This window comes from Akebia trifoliata, chromosome 8 (assembly GCF_017979445.1).
Source record: "Akebia trifoliata isolate Shusen 1 chromosome 8, ASM1797944v1, whole genome shotgun sequence".
NCBI lineage: Eukaryota > Viridiplantae > Streptophyta > Magnoliopsida > Ranunculales > Lardizabalaceae > Akebia > Akebia trifoliata.
The window spans coordinates 41,791,786-41,811,832 of NC_141382.1; the positions used below are offsets into that span (position 1 = coordinate 41,791,786).

Consider the following 20,047-nt stretch of genomic DNA (forward strand, 5'->3'; position numbering starts at 1 on the left):
CACTCCCCAATAGTCTTCTTATTTCCTTCCCTATCACAATCTTACATATTTTCTATGCCAATTCAGATGAAATTTTTGCACAAGATTTACAAGTATTTCAAATCCGAAAATCATATGATATTATCATCTTACCATTATCCCTATTTACATCTTGTGCCATTTATCAAATTAAAAACATTATGCATCAATAAAGACTATGTTACAAAGTCTTTTCAAATTCCAATATAATTATCATATTACTTGTCCACCTTTTCAAAAGTATCTTTGAAAATGGGGAAGAGGAGGCCTCTACAACACCCATATTTTTGGATCTCCCCATATGTTTTGTCTTCTATATTTTTGAAGATAGGGCAGAGGAGACCGTTGGAGATGTTCTTAGGGAGGCTGAAGATGATTGGTTTCAATAAGAAATAAAAAAAATCATTTATGTTTTCTTTGATTTTTTTTATTTTTTCATGAAACTTTAATGAATCTATCTAAATTAATCGAATTGAAGTCCCATTGAATAATTGTTGAATTTGAACTTGGTGGCCATAGGAGGGAAAATCATTTTCACAAGTGTGGGACTTAAATATACAATCAAATGCCTAAAATTTGAACTTTCAATGAAAACTTATTATTGTCCCACCCCTTATTAGCAATTTGGAATATGACAAAAAATTGATACTTGTAAAATTTGAGTTTTATTTGATTTTGAGTTTTAAAAATTCAATCAAACATCGGCTAAAGGGGGATATATGTGGCATATACTTTATATGTCCTACATCAAAAATGCGAAAATAAATAATTCAATGTACTTCAAAAAGGGAGTCAGGCTATAGTAATATAGTTATCTCAATTCCAATGATTTTCAAGTTAAGAAGTTTTCAATTATATGAGTCTATGAATCCAGAGTCTAGGCTACATAGCATACATATAATATAATTTAGAATCTAAAAAATAATTGATTCATCCTCCACTTAGGCTATGTTTAGATTGAGAGAAGTGAAGAGAAGATAAAAGAAGAAAAGAGAAGAGGAACTCAATTTCTCTCCATTATGTTTGGATTGACTGGAGAGAACTTGGGAAAACTTTGAAATTTTAAAATATCTTTAAAGAGATCTAGGGGTAGAGTTGGAATTATAAAATATTTTAAAAGGGTTTCTTTCTATTTCTTCCCTCTTCTCTCCGCTTTTGGAAAGAAAGAAAACTCACATTTTTTTCTCTCCAATTATTTTCTCTTCTCTCCTGACTTAACAATCAAAACAAGAGATATGGAGAGAAACTCATTTATTTATTTTCTCTTCTCTTCTCTTCATTTCTCTTAATCCAAACACGGCCTTAGACAATTTGGACAAACAATTAAGATGATTTAATTATAAATCTAAAAATCCAATAAAAGATTTACAAAAGGCTAATAAAATTCTTAATCATTTAATTTCTTGAAAAGATTGAACAACAAAAAATATTTAAACTTAATTAAAAAAATTACAACTTAGAGTTCTAGCAACCATTGAAAAAAATCCAAGACATAATGAATTTATATATATGGGTAGCGTTCAGCATACAATCTTAGGAGGACAAAGTTAGGAGATAAACTTTGTCCTATATGACTTAAAAGTTTTGGATTTGGCTGATTTTTTGTAAGGGTGATTTTTAAAACTTCCAATCCCATAAAAAAATGATAATTGACGGTCCACAAATTTTCAACTTTGTAAATCACTTTTGACGGGTTTAGAAGTTTTCGATTGGATTGATTTCTTATAAGGATGATCTCTTCACCCTAGAGGATCATCCTCACAAAAAATCAGCCCAATCTGAAACTTTTGAGTCATATAAGACAAATTTTGTCATCCAATGTTATCCCCTTAAGATTGGTTGTTGAAATATATACATCTAACAAAATATATGAACATTCCTTAAGTTGAAATGAATGAGAGAAATGCATATTTCCGATGTATAAAGAAAGATCCTTAAGTTTAACTGAATGAGAGAGAAATGCATATTTTCGATGTTTAGAGAAATAAAAATATAAAAGGAGAACCAATATAAAAAAATCTAAAGAGTTGCATAAATCGTGTCGATTTCAAATTTTCTATACGAAGTTTCAGTCGATTTGATTTCATGTCTGACTTTTTTGTTGTTTTAAAGTATACTTTTTTGTTTATTTTGATCAATTTGCTAAAGAGAAAGAGAGACATGCCCTAATGGACTACAGGAGAATGGAGACAATAGAGACATTGAGAAGTTCAATCAATGGAGGAGATTGTAGCTTCATTATTAACTAAGAACCTTAGTGTCATTTTTTTGTGAGTGTATCGAATATTATAATATTTGTAAAAAAAATCATTTTCTTATTAAAGTACTCAATTTGTTAATCATTCAAGTATTCGGACTAGTGGTGTTAATGACTACCCATTCAACTGAAATAGAAAACCCCCAGTTCGATTTTCCCTTTTTATTGGAATCGATCAGAACTGAGTCTAAAGTTGAACCAAATCGATAAGAAGTGGAATTGTTAGGTTCTATCCAACGGGTACCCATAATCAATTTATTTTGTCATTTTTTTATATACTATAGATGATTTAAAGTATTCTTTTATTTTAAAATTAATTCATGTTATATCTTTTTCAAATTTTCACATAAAGTATTGATTGAAATTTAATATTAGATATCTTTTCTAAAAAAATATTATTTTTAAATAAGATAAATTTTTATTTTTAGACAAAATCATCAATTTATATCTTTAGTATAACAAATTATAAGTAAGTTAATAAATTTGTAGATAATATGTTAATTTGTTTAAATGAAAAAAAAATTAATAATGAAAATGGATCCGAAACTGGCAAAAAACCCGAACGAAATAAATATAACGGCTATGCTTCTAAATTCAAATCAAATCGGAACTTACCTATCGACGTGCCCGAGTCAAATCAGACACGTCCGTGTTTTTTAAAACCGTTCTGAGTTGCACTTTCTTCTCCATCTCCAATTCTCTATTGGATCTTCAAATAGAGGACAAACGAAAAAAAAAAAAGATCGATATCTTATTTTCGCAGAAACCCAACTTCGATCTAATATCGTTTTCAGGTACTCAAATTCTCCCCAATTTTAATTTTAATTTTTTATATACAAAATCAAGTATTAGGGTTTACATTTGTTGCCTGTCGCTAGTGTGGATGAAGTAAGAGTATTCGGTTCCGCATATATATATATTGCTCTCCAGATGCTTGAAGAAATGTTTCAAAGAAAAAAGTAATCCAGTTTTCCACTCTTGATTTTTCAAACTCAACTTAGTCCCCCAGAAAAAGAAAAATATTTGCCGACCCATTTTTTTATTTATTTTTTTCTCTAGGTCTTGACTCGAAAAATGAAAAACCCAGGTCGAATTTTTATTTGATCCATAAAACAGTCTTGAGTTGTTGTTTTTTTCTGGGTTTTTTTTCATCTACTATAGCTGAAGTTTTGAGCTGTTTTGTACAAATATTCGCATAAAATAGGCATTTTAAGTCTATGGGTTTCCTTATATCTGAATAACACTGCTGCACTGTAGTACTTTTTTCTGAAGAATTTCATAGAATTTGCATATTATACCGTGCATAATTCCCAAACTTACTTGTTTGCAGCCGTGTGAGGCCACAGTAATTTGGATAAGATGTTGGTGTGTGGTAGTTAAAGATGGGTTATTGGTCTGGCAATCGTGTAGTGATGATGGTGGTCGAGCTGAGCACGTGATGAAAACCCACTAATTGTGCTCCTATGTAACCCTACCTGCAAAAATATCAAACTTTTTGTATCCGTTAATGGCGTTGATTCGTTCTATTTTGTTGTTTGTTCTTCTAACACACTCTTACTTCATTGGATCAAATGGAAGTGAAGAATTCTCGGAGGAATTACTATTGAGACCCTTACCAGATCGTAAGGTCCTTGCTCATTTCCATTTTGAAAACAGAGCTCCTACTACGGATATCCATGGACACCATTATCGTATCTTCCCCAAGGCCATTTATCAACTGGTATGCCTCTGTGAAGTCTAATTAATTTACCATTCTCAAAATTAGGATTCTTGTGTATTTAGGGGATTTGTATTCCTGTTTAGTTTGATTACTTTGATTGGAACTTGAGCATATAATTTCAATTTGAGGTTTTGAAGGACTTGGGCAATACCTGGGACCAACATCTCACCTGGGAGTGCTTCAGGTGGTTTGCTAGTCTGCTTGTTTATTTACAAGAAAATTGATGACTAGTATGGCAATTCTGGATCTATGCCTCTTGAATGTAGTTGGCCCCAATTGAACTCGAGGGACACTTCTTGATGTGGCCACAACCCAAGGTCATGGTCATTGAGTAGCTATCTTTATCTTATTTGAATGTTTTTCTAGACTGGCCTAGAACTACTTTCCAAACAGTCTCATCAAGAAAAAAAAAAGTGATTTTTAAGTTTTTTTTGTGTTCACGGGGTGTTTGGACCTGCGACTAGCGGGGCAGCGCAATTGGCCTCTTAGAGTACCATATCTCGCCCAAAACAAAACATTCAAATCCGACGGATATGATCACTCAATTGAAGCGATATTTCGGTCATAGCTTCATCAATAGGTGGCTTAGCATTTTATGGGTCTGGGTGAGGCTAATCGGTGCCATTTGACATAGACATAGATCCAAGGAGTTTTTTTTTTATGACTGAGCTACCGCTGATTCTACGAGTCGTCCAATTTCTAAAACTATTGGTTTGGACAGACTTAGTTTTGTGAAACTTTGCAGCTGTTCATCTTCTTTCATTGTTTCTTTATGTTTAATCAACTTTTACAGTGCTTATTTTGTAAGAAAAAACTTAGCTTTTAGAACATGAGATGGATAATTATCAATGACGTACAAGGATTAATTCAAATTCACTGTTTTTGTTTTTGGATAAATGTGAAATTTAGAATACTAGGAGATGCTTGACAACCTAATATAGAAATCCTAAGAAGGTTGAAAGGAGATTGACGTCCCACAGTATGATGAGTTTGGGAAATCTTTAATAACCCATAGATCAATAACTAATAGTGTTATGATGCTTGAACAGGTGCAAAAATTTCGAATCCGTGAAATGGAGCTATCTTTCACGCAAGGTCGCTGGAACTATGAGTACTGGGGTGGATTTGATCCTGTTTCGAGCAGCAATGCCAAGCCTCCTGGAGTCGAGTTGTGGGCTGTCTTTGATGTCCCACCTGATCAAGTTGATGCAATGTGGAAAAATTTGACCCATACTCTTTCAGGTCTCTTCTGTGCTTCAATCAACTTCCTGGAGTCTACCACGACTTATTCTGCCCCTTCTTGGGGCTTCCGACCATATTCAAGCAGTTTGAGATATGGTGCATTGCCTCGTGAGGCTGTTTGCACTGAGAATCTAACTCCCTGGTTGAAGTTGCTTCCTTGTCGAGACAAAGCTGGGCTTGCCTCAATATTGGATAGGCCATCGATCTATAGAGGATTCTATCATTCACAACGATTACGGTTGATGTCAACTGAATTTGGCTCGGTGGAGGGGGTGGAACCTGGCATAGTTCTTGAACAGACCCTTACTGTTGTTCTCGAACCTGATACCCAAAGAAACAAAATGTCCTACTCCAATGGGAGACTACCGGAGACAAGTTGGTCTATTGGCTCAATTTTTGGAAGGAAAGTCAATGGAAAATGCGTTGTTGCAAAGTCCAGCAATATTTTCCTTGAACTTGAGAGTGGTCTAGTTTCCGAGCTCAATAAGTTAGAAGTAGAGAATGGAAGATTTGGGGTTGATGTAGCCTCTGAAGGTTTTCGGAATAACTCATGTTTTGAGTTGTCTGTTATCCCGAACCGGGTGATTAAGGAGGTGAATAGTTCACATAGTGAGAGCTCATCTATTCTTTATGAATTCCCTCTTGAAAAGTATAGTGATCGTGAGACATTGGATATTGGGTTTAAGTGGAAGCTTCCTGTAGTTTGGTCATGTCTTCAAGCACCATTCCTCACTAGCAGGTTCTTAATGGGTAGTGGGAATGAAAGGGGTTCTATTGCTATCTCTTTGAGATCTACAGAATCTGGTAGATGGTTTATGGGTGATGAAGTTGTTGGAGATGGGTGTAGGGTACGAGCTTTTGTTTTCCAAGTTGTTCCTTGGTATGTAAAAGTTTATTTCCATACTTTACAAGTTTTTGTAGATGGACAGCCCAGGATGGTCAAAGACATCGTAGAGAAGATGCGTGTCTCGCCTTCTGAAGACAAGGTATCGCCTGGGGTGATGGAGATGGTCTTGAGATTTCCTTGTCATGTAAAGTCAGTTGCATTAACCATAGAGTTTGATAAGGTATGGTTTACCATTGTATTGATTTTAATTTTGTTTGGTTAGTGTTTTTCTTATTATATTTATACTGAGAATTTTTGAACTTTGCCAGATTTTACCAGTGTTAAATACTAAAATGCCTGGAAACAGATAATGATATTGCTATAGAACTCAGTAGTAGACATGTTGTGCGTATTAGACATGTATGGAAGGTGTTCATCATCAAAGCCTTATCCCAAGAACTTGGTTTGGATGACCTACTTTTATTCCATCATTCAATTCTATCTAAAATCATATGTTTTGTTAATTAAAATGTAGTTATCATTGCTCTCACTACTCACAACCTCAATCCATATCCTTTTTGGTACACTTCTCGTTGTTTTAGAACCTTCAACTTGCACAATCCTTCAAACTGGTTGTTATTAGATAAGATGTCAAAAACATTAAGCCAAAAAAATAAAAAATAAATAAATAATTAAAGACCCTTGACACAACACCATTGACGCAAAATTGTGGAATGTTATTAAACAATATTTTATTATAAATATTACCTCATAAAGTAATATTAGCAAACTGCACCCAGATGGATATATATGCGTTATGGCATGCAATTGGTATCCAAATGCATAGAGAACCAAAGAAAATTAAAATGAAGATCTTATCATAGTATGCTTTTCAAAGGGTGTATGGCACGGGTCAGATACATGACAATTTTTTAGAAACGAAGGGCCCGTGTGGATACAAGAGCCAGAAGTACTTAGAACATAAGTACTTTCATAAATACTTTTTGAAGTATTGTCTAGAGTAGATGGATAACTGTTGTGTGTTTGGATGCAGGTTCTGAAAAGTATTGTCAGAAGTACTTTTGATAGAGTTTTGTGTTTGGAAACTATTTTTTATTCTGTTAAAATGATCAAAATGCCCTTATAAGTATCAATTACTATTTTTAACATTATAACTCAACAAATTATTTTTCAAAAGAAATAAAAGTTATTGTTTTTATCCATAAAAACTAATATAAACACCCAACAATTATAAACAAATAGAAGATATTGTGAGCAAATATATATAACCACTAAAAATATGAAGAAGTTTTCACCACATCAATGGATAGTAAATTTGTGTGTAATTGTTCACATCAATCTTGCAATAAGAAAATTTCAACCATGGTTGGAATGCTCATGGATAAATCATTGAGTGAGCAATTGGGGGAGGTAGAAATCCAAATTCAAATGCTACACTAAAAGGCTACCACTACATCAATAGATAATAATAAAATATATTATTTAATTGTATTTTTGAGGATATGCTTATAATTTTCAAAATTTATGAGGGGCATACTTGTCCCAAATGCTACACCAAAAAGCTACCACCACATTAATGGATAGTAATATAATATTTCTGCAATTGCATTTTTGAGGGTATGCTTGTAATTTTCAAAATTTATGAGGGGTAAACTTGTCCCAAATGTTACACCAAAAGGCTACTACCATATTAATGGATAGTAATATAATATTATTCCAAGTGCCTTTTTGAGGGTAGGTTTGTAATTTTCAAAATTTATGATGGGCATACTTGTCCCAATCCCGTCATTTTGACAATGTTTTGTGGCTCCATGCAAGAGTAGTTTAGAGAAGTAGTACCATCGGTACTTCGTGAAAAAGCACTAAAATGACTCCACAAAAAAATAGTTTTTTCCAGGAGTTATTTATCCAAACACCTTTAAAGTGCTTCTGACTCCCTGCAAAAGTCAAAAGTACTTAGAAAAGTCAATCCACACAGGCCCGAAGTGTCTCTGTTATTCTGATACAATACGGATGCAAACATAGATATTCATGGAAAAACCAGCTTTTCCTAGATCTAGAATGGTGTACATATGTGAGTACTTCATATAAGTTGCCATGTTTTAAAATTTGTACTGGACCAACTGGTATATCAACCAGTCCAAGAATTGAGTCCAGTTATGGAGAGTCACTCACAAGATGGAAAACAATGAGATCATTGGAGTAGAACATGTGGGTCATGGGTTACATGTATAGTCAACAAGAGAGGGAGATTCATTTGTTTTTTGTTTTATTTTTCTATTGATCGATGAAGATTTGCAAAATGTGAACCTAGTACAATAGTACATCTACCAATTATGTATTGTTTTGAGTTTATTAATTTTTGAAATTATATTATTCATGATGTCACAGCCCAACCTGTTGGTCCGGCCTGGTTGACCGTCCATCCTCATTGTTATGTTGAACTTTTGGCCTGGTTTCGTAATATTGGTATTATTCTTAGTTTTGTTAGCATAATATTTACTTTACTCTGTTTTATCATGCCCAGCATACCTGTTTTGGCACAATATGATCTTGATTAGAAGTTGGTACCATTAGTCGGGGTTTTGCACAACAGTTGTGGTCGAATTGGAAGAGGGAGGGAGGGGTGGGGGTGTGTGTGGAAAAAGGGGGGGGGGGGGTGGTTCTGGGTCTTCAACCCAAGCCAACCTTATCTTATGGCAATTCAGCCTGGGTTGTGTCCAATTTTAGTTCCAGATAAATGTACCCAACCCAAGCTACTCATCTCTCCTCCCAAGCCTGACTTGTGTTAGCTCTGGTTGGGCACTAGAATTAGCACAAAAACTATAAGTGAATGTATACATAATACTAAAAGTTATTATATGATACTTGCCAAGCTCTGGTCGCCCGAGGCCCAATCCGACCCTGAGGTAGGAGAACTGCCCAAGTCGGGCTTGTGTTGTGCCTGTCCAAATTGCACTCCAGCTGTATACTGTATATGGATACTTCTATATTACGAACTACTCATTTTGCATTGTATCATTGGTTATTTTCTTAATTCCTATTTCCTAATAAATCCTAGTCTCTTTCTCTCTCTCTCTCACACACACACACACACACACCAAAACTGTATATACAGTATGTTACAAAATGTACTATAATAGCATTATGATCTTTGAACTATTCAGAGGTGTCATTAGATTTAGAATGGTGTTAATAAGAAACTAAAAATTAAGGCATATGAACATATTGAGTGGGATAACCGATTAAATTGTGGAAATCCCGTTACCCAAGCCAAAATCCTTATTCGGCTCCATGCCAAATTTAAAGATTGCATATGTTAATGCAGAGTCCTTATATTAGGATTCTTTAGAATATACCGTTTTATGACAAAAATGTTATAACCGAAAAGAGACTTAATGCATCAAGACAGCAGCACACATATTCTACAGGGCTTCAAGTATCATAAAAATTTCCATACAAAGTATCATTCTCATATCAAGCAAATGCATATTAAGCATGTTTAGTGACCTTAATATGACAAATAAAATAATAATCTTATTAAACTTGTCTCTTGGGAGAATATCCTAGGCCAAAAGTAGGTCAATTAAATGATCCCGACCGTACATTCCTTTCCTCTTTGATATCTTCTTGTTAATTTCTTATTTATAAATAGTAATATCTATGCAGGGCTTTTTACACATCGACGAATACCCTCCAGATGCTAATCAGGGATTTGACATTCCATCAGCTGTGATTAGCTTTCCTGACATCCAAACAAGCATCTATTTTCTTGAAGAGAACTCCACGATTAATTCACCAATGTTAATTAAATTCCAGGTATGAATTAGTTCTGCCATTTTATATGTTTCTGAATGTCCCTAGTTTTCTTTTTCTTGATGCTCTTGGTTGTCCTTGTACTTTCACAGGAAAAGAAAACTGTGCTGTCCTACACAGAAATACTACTTGTGCCTTTGACTACTCCTGATTTTAGTATGCCTTACAATGTCATCACAATTACGTGCACAGTGTTTGCTTTATATTTTGGATCTCTGCTCAATGTATTACGTAGGCGGGTTGGTGAGGAAGAAAGATTCTTAAAAAACAAAGGTAATTCCATATATATATATATATATATATTGGATGAGGTTGTCAACTGTGTGAATCATCTTAAAGTAATCCACCCTCTCTTTTAAACCATCTTTAAAAAAAAAAAATTATTGTAGGCCAGAATTGATAGGAAGTATACCATTGCTATTTGTATAAATTTTGATCAATATTTAATTTTAAAAATATTTTGGTCGAATTATTTCTACCAAAATCTTGCATTTCTATAATTGAAATTTTGATTATTTTGGACTAAATTTAAGGTTCATTGAAATATTTTGAATAAACCGTGATTCCACCAAATTCAAAAAGGTATAAATTTCCTGTCAAGCCTTGTTGAAATTGAAACGTTGCCAATGTATTTTGTGGGAATATGTCGAAATTTAATCCTATGATATGTATCATTACTTGCAAACAAGAAAATGCATACACAAATGTAGCTTTTTCTACATGGAAAACCTCAATTGGAAAATGTAGAATTGCAACCTATGGAAGATGTTAATTAATATCTTGCAAATAAGGACTGAAAAGCAAAAAAGAATCTGTGGAGTTGAGAATCCGACACTCGTTAGACCCAAGTACATTACCTATGTAGAAGAATCCATGCAACACAGAATAGACAGTTAGGAACATCCCATCGGTTTGATACGTAAGATGGATCCACTTGGTGTGTTCCATTCCACCGATTATACCCTACACATTACCCTGGTTAATGAGACAGATTATGGATTCCCGTTGTTTATTTAAATTTTTTTCCTCATCTTTTATATTTTATTTGCAGCTGCCATGAAGACACGTTTGCTTCCTTTGCTCCTATCCAAGTTGTCCGCCAAGTTAAGAGGAAGACCGCAAGAACCTCCCAAATCACCTTCACCATCATCGTCTTTATTAAGCCCAAAGCTCATACTGAAAGTTATATTAGTGGCTGGGGTTGCTGTTGGCTGGCATTATTATTTTGGATGACTTAGAGCCAAGTTCGGAAGGTATGACTTGTGTACAATATATCCCTTTGTCACACACATTGAACTTAAATCCAATATTGTGTTTTGCTGAGTTGTTATTTAATGATATTGCTGACACTCATTGTTGATATATTATTATTTTTTATTTTATGGTTTGATTGTGATGGAATGTTATCAATCCTAGAATTAGGATTGTGAAAACTGAAGCACAACCACATCATGGATTCAGAATTACATTATGATTAAGATTTCTGCGGGATTAAAAGAGTTCACAAAATATTGAGGAAAAATGTTGACCCACACAAATAGAGTTTCTCATAAAAAATCATTGGACAGTCTTGTTAGGAATTTTGAGTACTGTTCAAGTAATATGAACTAAAATTAAGATTTTTTTTTTTTAAAACAAAGAAGAAAAGCTTGTTATCTTGCCATATTTTTAAAACACAGAAAATACATGTATTTTAAAGCAAACCGTATTGTACACAGTATTGCATAATTTTGAAAAAAGATTAATTAAATCTCTCTGATCTCCAGGAAAAACCGCTTGAATTACATGGTTTCTGCCATTGATTCCGAAAACTTGTGTTTTTTATTTTATTTTTATTTATTTGTTCTTTTAATCTTCTATTCCATATTCAAACTGCTTAAAGGAGCTGGAGTCTAGCATGGCCAACAATTTCTTCTCACTCATCTTGGAATCAAATGTAGTTAAACACAGTTTTAATTACAGAAGACTTGGCACTTGACACAGAGAATGGAGGAACAAAGGAGATGGAATCTAGCATGGCTAACAATTTCTGCTTTCACTCATCTTGGAATCAAATGTAGTTAAACACACTTTGATTTACATAAGACTTCCAAATCTTTGGGATAAGGTTTTGTTATTTTTGTTGTTGGGTTGGAACGGAGTTCTTGTAACATATTTAAAGGACCCAGAACACGAGGGGTAAATATTACAAATCATGTGTAGATCACCCACCTCCCTTTACTCTTTTTGATGGGGTAATTTAGATAATACCCCGTGGGATTTGATAAATATTTGAGAGACCCCTGTATTTTCAAACTGATGACATTAGTCCTTTGACCTTGTTCTCTATAAAAGAGTAACATCAACCAAAATGATCAAAGTACCCCCATCTTCAACCTCTTGCCCAGAAGCCTTAATTCCCCCTCCGCCCAGCCACCCACTCCAAAAAAGAAAAACTACAAGAAAACCACCCTAATAAGTTGTGTTTAGACAACTCTCACAAGCCAAATGTGCACTACATCTCTTTTAGATTGATTATTGTCCCCGCTCTACACATAAATTCTTAAAAACCAGTTACATTTATAAAAAGATAAAAGATTAAAAAACAAATAATCTATAATGATGGACTCAGCTGATTGTTTTAATATTGGGTTTTGGATGAAGCTTTAAGATGTCTTAATCTTCATCAGATGCATTAGAGATTTTAAACCATGTAAAGAAGGATGATAGGTTGTAGAAAAGAATCAGAATGATTTGTTATTGGTCCATGGAAAGTTTATAAATAAGCATAAAATAACATTGGAGGAGCCAACTTTGAGTCATGGTAAGGTCTATTGAGTGGTTATACTCAAAACCCTGCCTTCATCTGCTTATTGATTTATGAACAGTTTTATGTCAGAATCCAAATTTCCTTGTTGAAATCAAAAGCAGATTTTTCTAGCAATCACAGCCAAATTAGCAAAAATGAATGGAGGGGCTATTAAGTTTCTCTTTAGATGTACCCTTAAGCCAACTGAAAAGATGGAAACAATTGTTTTGATGGGAAGAAGAAATTCCCACAACTGAATGAATAATACAACATAATCTACAAAACCAAGAGGTAAAAAAAAAAGAACCTTACAATAAAGCACAAAAAACAAGAAAAGAAAACGGACTGGTATAACAGTTAACAATGTGGTTTTTTCTTTTTTGAAAGAGACTGATTATCAACAACTTCCTCTTAACTCAAACCAGCTCCATTAGAAGAGGGTCACCCGTGGCCATGATTCTGATCAGCTTTATGAAATCGGGTTCGCTTGAAACATTCCAAGGGTGCACAGCAGGAACTAGAGCTGAATAAAAGCTCGAAGAATTATTAGACGGTAATTCCGTCCTATAAATCATTGTACCAAGCACAGAATCGAAGTTTTGTGGTGAATCCATGGCCAAAAAGAACATGGGTATGGCAACCTTATGATGGATATCTAAGTCGCCTACAAGACCAACCAGATCTACAAAGTCCCCCACCAAGCGCCGAGGAACGTAGAACACCTCACAATTGCAGATGATGAGCTTCTGTTCATTGGTGCTGCTTTCCTTGTAACTGACCTGAAAATGAACAGGCATTGTGCTCACTACTCTCTTCACCAAGTCAGCTTGACTTGAAAACCACTTGTTGTCATTGGTTGAAACAGTTGTCCAAGAGCTCGAAACCTGAGCAACAAATAAAAATAAACTAAAGCTTGTCAGATTGAGATAGCGCATTTGGGGGTGGGGGTCTATTGGAGTTTTATTCAAGATTTAAAATCTCGTTTCAAGGCAATGTTTCGGTTAGGAAAAAAACTGAGACATTCGATCGAGGCAATCCGAAACATTGAATGTTTTGTTCTGGTCAAGGCCAGGGCACTCCCGAGATTGTAAGAAACTTTAAATCATGGTTTCATTATTACCTTGTCAGTAATCCACAGCTTAGTCTTGTCTGCTTGCATCAAATTCCAGTAATTAAGAATAGTATCGTCCTGAAGGAATACAAATCCTTCTGCACCTGAATACCTGTCAAATATTTTGGGCAGATACCTGTTCGATCCAAGTATTAACATTGTTACCGAAATGAACCCCAAAATGCCATATTTATGTTATATACAACAAGGATCAATTCAAGGTGAAAGACCGTTATACCCTCGATGTGTATGGAATTAAATGCGAGTTCACATTCAGTTAAAGAAAGTCTAAATATCATGCCAATTTCATCAACATCAAAATCATGTGGGGCTAATTCCAAACGTCTCAGTGGTACTAATAATGAAAGAAATCTAAAGTACCACAGACAAATATGAACACAAGCAGTTATTAACATCACACACCCTGGAAAAATTATAATCCTAATCTCGGGATTGTTTTTATAGAGTAGTCCATGTCACAAAATTAATCTGAATTTTTTTACAATTAATATAAGGTACATGATCTCCTCAGTTGACTGAAGGCATACTCAACCTTGTATTGGTTCAGATGGCAGAGGGGATTATTTTCCTTAACGTAACTACTTTAATATAAAAGTTTGGCACCCCAACTTTAACTTATTACACCCTAATTTCTTGTATTATTTATCACACCCCAATTAAACATTAAAACACACTATTCAAACATCACAAAGGTTTGGCTCAAATTATTATCTTTACATTAAAAAAAAATTATAACACTCCTTCAAACAATTTCAGTTGTTTACAATTATGATTAGGCTCATATAAAATCCCAAACCCAAAAAATAGATATCTAGAAAAAAAAAATTACAAGAGTACTTCTATTGGCACCCCAACTTTTATTATCAACCATTAACATATTTTCTTTATTTTTAATTGGGGTGTAATAAGTAAAAGTTGGGCTGCCAATAGCCACTCTCATATAAAACTACCACACAATTATTCTGGAATTAACTTTATATTGTAAACCTGGATTAGCTTTTGGAGGATGACAACCCCATCTTCCTTGCTGCATGTACATGCGGAATGCAAATCACGACCAAGACCCTAAATAAAAATATATTTTTTAGATAAGTCCTAAATACAAATATTCATTCATAAATGAATCTTGTTCCTTCATTCAATTTTGTCCAAAGCATGTCTTTTGTTATTGAATGAGTGTTCATATCCACTTTCACTGTTGCTCTTTTAGCACCTTTAACTTGCATATTCCTTCTAACTAAAGCTGTAATCGGCAATCATTAAACGTGCCCAAGCCATCTCAATTGAATTTCTCTTAGTTTATGATCTACTGGAGCTCCTCTTGCATTTTCTCGAATGCTTTCATTTCTAATTTTATCATGTGCAGTCTCTTCACTCATCCATTTCAAAATACAAATACTCATCCAAGACGATAAAATCGGCATTTTGAATGACAAGACTTCGGAAGCAATTTAAAGAACTGAATGCAAGACACCTTACATATAACATGTGGCACACATGCAGGGGCTATGGACCATAGTTCTCTATATGAATTGAGATTGACTCAATATGAAACTCATTAAAACTAATCAAATTGTGTATCAACTTGTGTTTCACCCTCTTGACAGCAGGGTCTTCAAAGGGAAGGAGCTATGAGTCAAATGTTCTATTGGAGTAGGAACTTTAAGCAATTTAGAGAAATCTTCTTTGAAGTTTTTTTATCCAATGGGACTCAATTTGTGACGCATGCGATTGCTTTTTTATTTTTTATTTTTTTTGGGTAGTTTTCTGTTGTTTTTGTTCTTGTAATCCTGTTGGGTGGCCGTCTTTATCTTCTTTTTAATAAAATCTTTTGCCTATCCAAAAAAAAAAAAGGTTTCTTAGTTGTCTCCAACCTTTAAAAATAACTTGTGTTGAGAGTTAACTGGTTGGTATTTCACACACCACTCCTATTAGTGTAATGGGCTCATTAAAAATAAAACAAAGGATACAAGTGAATCACACAGTATGTCAAGGAAACCTACTATGGATGGGTTGAAAAGAAAATATATAGTACGACAGCATATGCGATCATAGTTTAACCATCTCCCTGCATCAATAAATCCCACTTAAAGATTAAATCTAAAAAGAAAATTCCTATAAACTATTCATGAGTTTGTCTTGGACCAAAGGAACATGTTTGCTTTCACTACTAATGGCATGTAGGCTCTACTTCCCCTCAAAAGTTCTGTTTTTCCTCTCTTTCCAAATACTCCATACACTGTAAATGGTGAGATCCTTCAGAAGATCCAACCTTTAACATTGGACCATGAGAGAACCAGCTATTAAAAAGGTAGGCCATCGAACAAGAAGGTCCAATAGATTGAATAGGGATAAATAGAGGGGCCAAATACTATTAGTCCTGGAACAATGAATCAAAAGACAATTAACACTCACACCACTTTCTCTACATTTGACACATAAATCAATGATGATTCTCTTCCTTGCAATTACATGGTCAATAGTTAGAATTTTATGACACCAGACAAAAGAAACAACCTTCGATGAAATTTTTGAACCCTAGACAGCAGAACCAAGAAAGATGGATAATTTGGATGGGCTATCATCTAATAGAATGATTTGACTAAAACTGCTGCATCACGGCTCCCATTTGATACTCTCTTTTCCTCATTTCTAGAAGAGGCGATTTTATAATTCTTAACGAGAGCAATCAAGCTACCAGCATACTCCAATTCCCAACCATTCAATTCTTTTTGAAACCTAAGTTCCAGGAAATTTCATCACCTGATCAACATACAAAACTTTGGATAGAATGGTACTTCTTTTAACATAGAGAATCAGTCAGGAAATTGCAGCCTCAAAGGGGCCATGTCACATCAGGAATCCTCCTAGAACAGAATCCAACTGCCTCTCCCAACTGTGAAGCCAATGACCTTGTTGAACCAACCCTACAATTATTCCAATTTTTAACCAAATGAAACGCACCCAAACTTGTAAGTAATCACTCTCCCCAAAGAAATAGTATCTTCCTCCCCAAATCTCCAGAACGACATGCTTGAGTTCAAATTCATCCACTCAAGTTTCCCAATTTATGAAGACAAAAGCATTTCCCATTTAACCAATTGGTATTTTAGCATTTCCACCCTATTGTTCCAAAAAAAAAAAAAAATCTCGATTTTCTTCTGTATGATTTCACAACTGTTGGAATAAAAAAATGGACATGAAGCATACAAGGAGACTGGACAAAAAAAAATATCTTTTCTATTCCAACTTTAATCTGCTAATGTTCGTCAAAACTTTGATTTCAAGAATGTTTCATATCAAAATGTTCAAATAATGCACCTATAAGAGCTTCATAATTTATCACAGCAGAACACAATTTGGGCTAATTCAATTTTTTCTAGGCGAGCTTTAGTCAAGTTAAATTAGTATTCAATGGAGACAAACCTAGCTGAAAGACAAGCCACTAATTCAATGAAGATTATATACGAACATAAGTCAAAGATTATAGCAAAGGTTACTTACTTGTATGCTAGCTCCAGTTGACCATGTTCGACGGCAAGATCTGAATTGCTCTGTTCTGAGAGAATAATCACAGTCTTGAATATCCTCCCATAAAGCAATCTCCATTCCAAAGCAGTACGATCCACAGGACCCACACAAAACATGATGAGCACAACATTCCCAAAGTTCTTCCTCCACCTAATCAGGTTTCCTATCTCATAATTCACAGTCCCTGTTTCCTCAACTCCAAGATGCACTGATGGTATCTTTTGAGGGACAAACTCCTTCCGATCTCCATGACCAATACTTGCCCGTGGTCGATCCAACTCTAATGACATTAACCTCGGCTGTTGGTACCCAACAGCCAACAAGTCTTGAAGCCAAGCAACAGTGAATGTCACATCCAATTCACTCCAAAACCCTTCCTCCGCCATTACATAACTCAATTGCAATATCTTCTCAAACAATCTATGCTTACGAGATCTCCATTGAACCAAGAATTTTATTAGACGACCGACATTGACATGAAGATCTTTCTCTTCCGAAAATGGGTATGCCTCTATCCTATCGTATCGATGAACTGTGGGCGGATAAGCTACAACAAACCCGCCAATCTCCCATAAAAGCCTCTGACCCCAATAACCCCTCAATAAATCGGATGCCATTGTACTAACCGAAACAGGAAGCATTAAAGCCCAAAATGCTGAAGAATGGAAAATTGTGTTAAATGAATTAATGGGCATCATTATACCTTGCGGCAATGCCACTTTCGGAGCATGTTCATCGAAGCGGATATCGAATGCTTCCAAACCGGATTTCCTTGTGAAATAGAAAATCGAATCAACGTCGGGGAGGCCGTTTGATATGCCCTGCTGGATGAATTGCTTCCCACCATACAATTCTGTGTAGAATTCTTCGTGCCCAATCTCCCCTACATTCTCAAGAGGCAATCCCCTCGGCCAAACCGATCGTTGCCCGAAATGAATGTAAGGGTTTACAACTGTCCGATTTGGATTCTCATGACTGTACTGCAAGATAGTCTGTTGCCTTGCACCCTCTCCAACCAATTCCAAATCAAAATGTTTCCCGAGATCACCATCGATTACATCCCCACGATCATCAGCATCAAAGATCTTCTTCGCCCCATGTTGGATTGCAAAGAGATACCCAACATTCTTCCTAACAAACGAATGGTAAGGGAGGTGATCCACAATTCGAAAACCTAAATTGGCTTGTTCTTCCAAAGAGAGAAAAATTGCACCTTTAAGGTTCCAATCTGAAGGGGTTCCAGAATTTCCGACTGCCAGAACCTGCCAACCCTTGATCTTGACAAGATTACGAAGTGAATCGGTCGGATAGTTCGAGACGGAGACGACGATCCATCGTTCGGATCGAAACGAAGCATAAGGGGAAGTTTTATCGGTAATGGGTCGAATCGAACTCCAGTCAATTTGTGGAAATTGGATTTTTTCGAGCTCTTTCGTTGCTTGGGTTTGGAAACAGAGGAGAGCTGCCGTGTCTCCAACATTGTGAAGGAAGAAGAGAGCAGCAACAGAGGCAATGATGAGGATAATTACGACGATTTTGTAGAGATTTTCGGAAACACATGTTGAGAAATCGAGGTTTTTGGGTGGAGAGAAACGATCTGGTGGAAGAGGTGGAGTGGTTCTGTGGTGGGGTTTCGGGGATATACGGTCTTGAACCAACATTGAATCCAAAACCCAAGCACAAGAACTCTGAATCGAAACTGAAACTCACTCTTCTTCTACTTCTTCAGAGAGAGAGAGAGAGAGAGAGAGAGAGAGAGTTGGGGCTGCCGACAGGTTTTGGGTTTGGTGTCTTTCTTAGTCAGATTTAACTACAAGTAGATGGTGACTACTTGGTGCAAACGGGTTCTATCTTTATTTATTATTTTGGCTTCTCTGTGTGTGATTTAATGGATTTGGAATTTTTTTTTTCTTCTTTGGAAGATATCAAATAATTTAGAAAAAAAGAAATTGTGAAAAATGCATTATTTGATCTCTTCAAGTAAAGAGTAGGAGTAGAAAAGAAGTTAGAAAGGTTGAGAAAACAAAACAAAGTTTGGTGGTGGGTGGGGTGGAGACTTCAGTGTGAAGTAGGCTCTCGAACTGCAAATATTTTAAGTTACAAAAGCATTTCTAGATGGCTATGAGGTATAAGGGTTGGATGTAACTTGGTCGGGTCGGGTTGGGTTGGGTTGGGTTTGAGTTTGAATTTCATAGACTTAACCCAAGCCCTACCCAATTTTTTTTTACCACTTTTCTATCTCTCCCTCTTTTCTTTTCACAAATTTTTTCTTCGGTTTGGTGGTGTTAGAAGAGGAGAACCATTTGGACACTGAGTGACGAAGGAACAAATGATCCAACTTAAGCAAGACGTGTATGGAATACTCCTTGATTATGTAGAGACAAAATCTTCTCCTCAATCTCTTCCACTCAATATTTAAATAGTTTTTTTATTATTAATCTGTAAATATTTATTTTCAATCATAGGAGGTTGCTATAACTAAATAGAAAATTACTCCAATAACTCTTTTATTGCATTCCAACAGATCTATTGTATTATAATACATTTTTTCTTATAAATAAAGTAATTGTTTCTTCTTGATCTCATCTTGAGAGAAAGAGAGACCTTTATCCACAACTCTTAAAGTCTTTATGGTACCAGAGCTTCTTACAAAAATTGTTACCAAGGTCAAAATTGTGAGTTAAATCCGTTAAAAG

General features: G+C 35.1%; 2 protein-coding genes across 3 annotated transcripts; one reads left to right on the forward strand and one right to left on the reverse strand.

Annotated features, from left to right (window-relative positions):
• The first annotated feature begins 2,920 nt into the window (after window positions 1-2,920).
• Window positions 2,921-12,994, forward strand: LOC147396890 (GPI transamidase component Gpi16 subunit family protein). 2 transcript variants are annotated; one of them, XM_086452185.1, is made up of 7 exons: window positions 2,921-3,069; window positions 3,606-3,995; window positions 5,045-6,304; window positions 9,754-9,903; window positions 9,993-10,173; window positions 10,952-11,153; window positions 11,783-12,994. In XM_086452185.1, exons 2-6 carry the CDS (start codon window positions 3,783-3,785, stop codon window positions 11,131-11,133), a joined length of 1,986 nt encoding a protein of 661 aa, XP_086308311.1. In that variant the 5' UTR covers window positions 2,921-3,069; window positions 3,606-3,782; the 3' UTR covers window positions 11,134-11,153; window positions 11,783-12,994. The 2 variants fall into 2 exon arrangements, with proteins under 2 accessions (XP_086308311.1, XP_086308312.1); XM_086452186.1 differs by lacking the exon at window positions 2,921-3,069 and adding an exon at window positions 3,130-3,234.
• LOC147396891 (putative glycosyltransferase STELLO2) lies at window positions 12,894-19,434 on the reverse strand. The gene is made up of 3 exons (XM_086452184.1): window positions 17,325-19,434; window positions 13,809-13,935; window positions 12,894-13,572 (listed from the first exon to the last, which is right to left on the reverse strand). Exons 1-3 carry the CDS (start codon window positions 19,010-19,012, stop codon window positions 13,105-13,107), a joined length of 2,283 nt encoding a protein of 760 aa, XP_086308310.1. The 5' UTR covers window positions 19,013-19,434; the 3' UTR covers window positions 12,894-13,104.
• Window positions 19,435-20,047: the final 613 nt, after the last annotated feature.

What these genes read in the sequence shown, in the direction of transcription:
- LOC147396890 (XM_086452185.1), top strand. Translation starts at nt 3,783, where the DNA reads ATGGCGTTGATTCGTTCTATTTTGTTGTTTGTTCTTCTAACACACTCT. An exon ending in CCAAGGCCATTTATCAACTG is followed by an intron (nt 3,996 to 5,044) that starts GTATGCCTCTGT and finishes ATGCTTGAACAG; the next exon opens with GTGCAAAAATTTCGAATCCG. An exon ending in TAACCATAGAGTTTGATAAG is followed by an intron (nt 6,305 to 9,753) that starts GTATGGTTTACC and finishes ATATCTATGCAG; the next exon opens with GGCTTTTTACACATCGACGA.
- LOC147396891 (XM_086452184.1), bottom strand. Translation starts at nt 19,012, where the DNA reads ATGTTGGTTCAAGACCGTATATCCCCGAAACCCCACCACAGAACCACT. An exon ending in CAACTGGAGCTAGCATACAA is followed by an intron (nt 13,936 to 17,324) that starts GTAAGTAACCTT and finishes TGGATCGAACAG; the next exon opens with GTATCTGCCCAAAATATTTG. An exon ending in AGCTGTGGATTACTGACAAG is followed by an intron (nt 13,573 to 13,808) that starts GTAATAATGAAA and finishes TTTGTTGCTCAG; the next exon opens with GTTTCGAGCTCTTGGACAAC.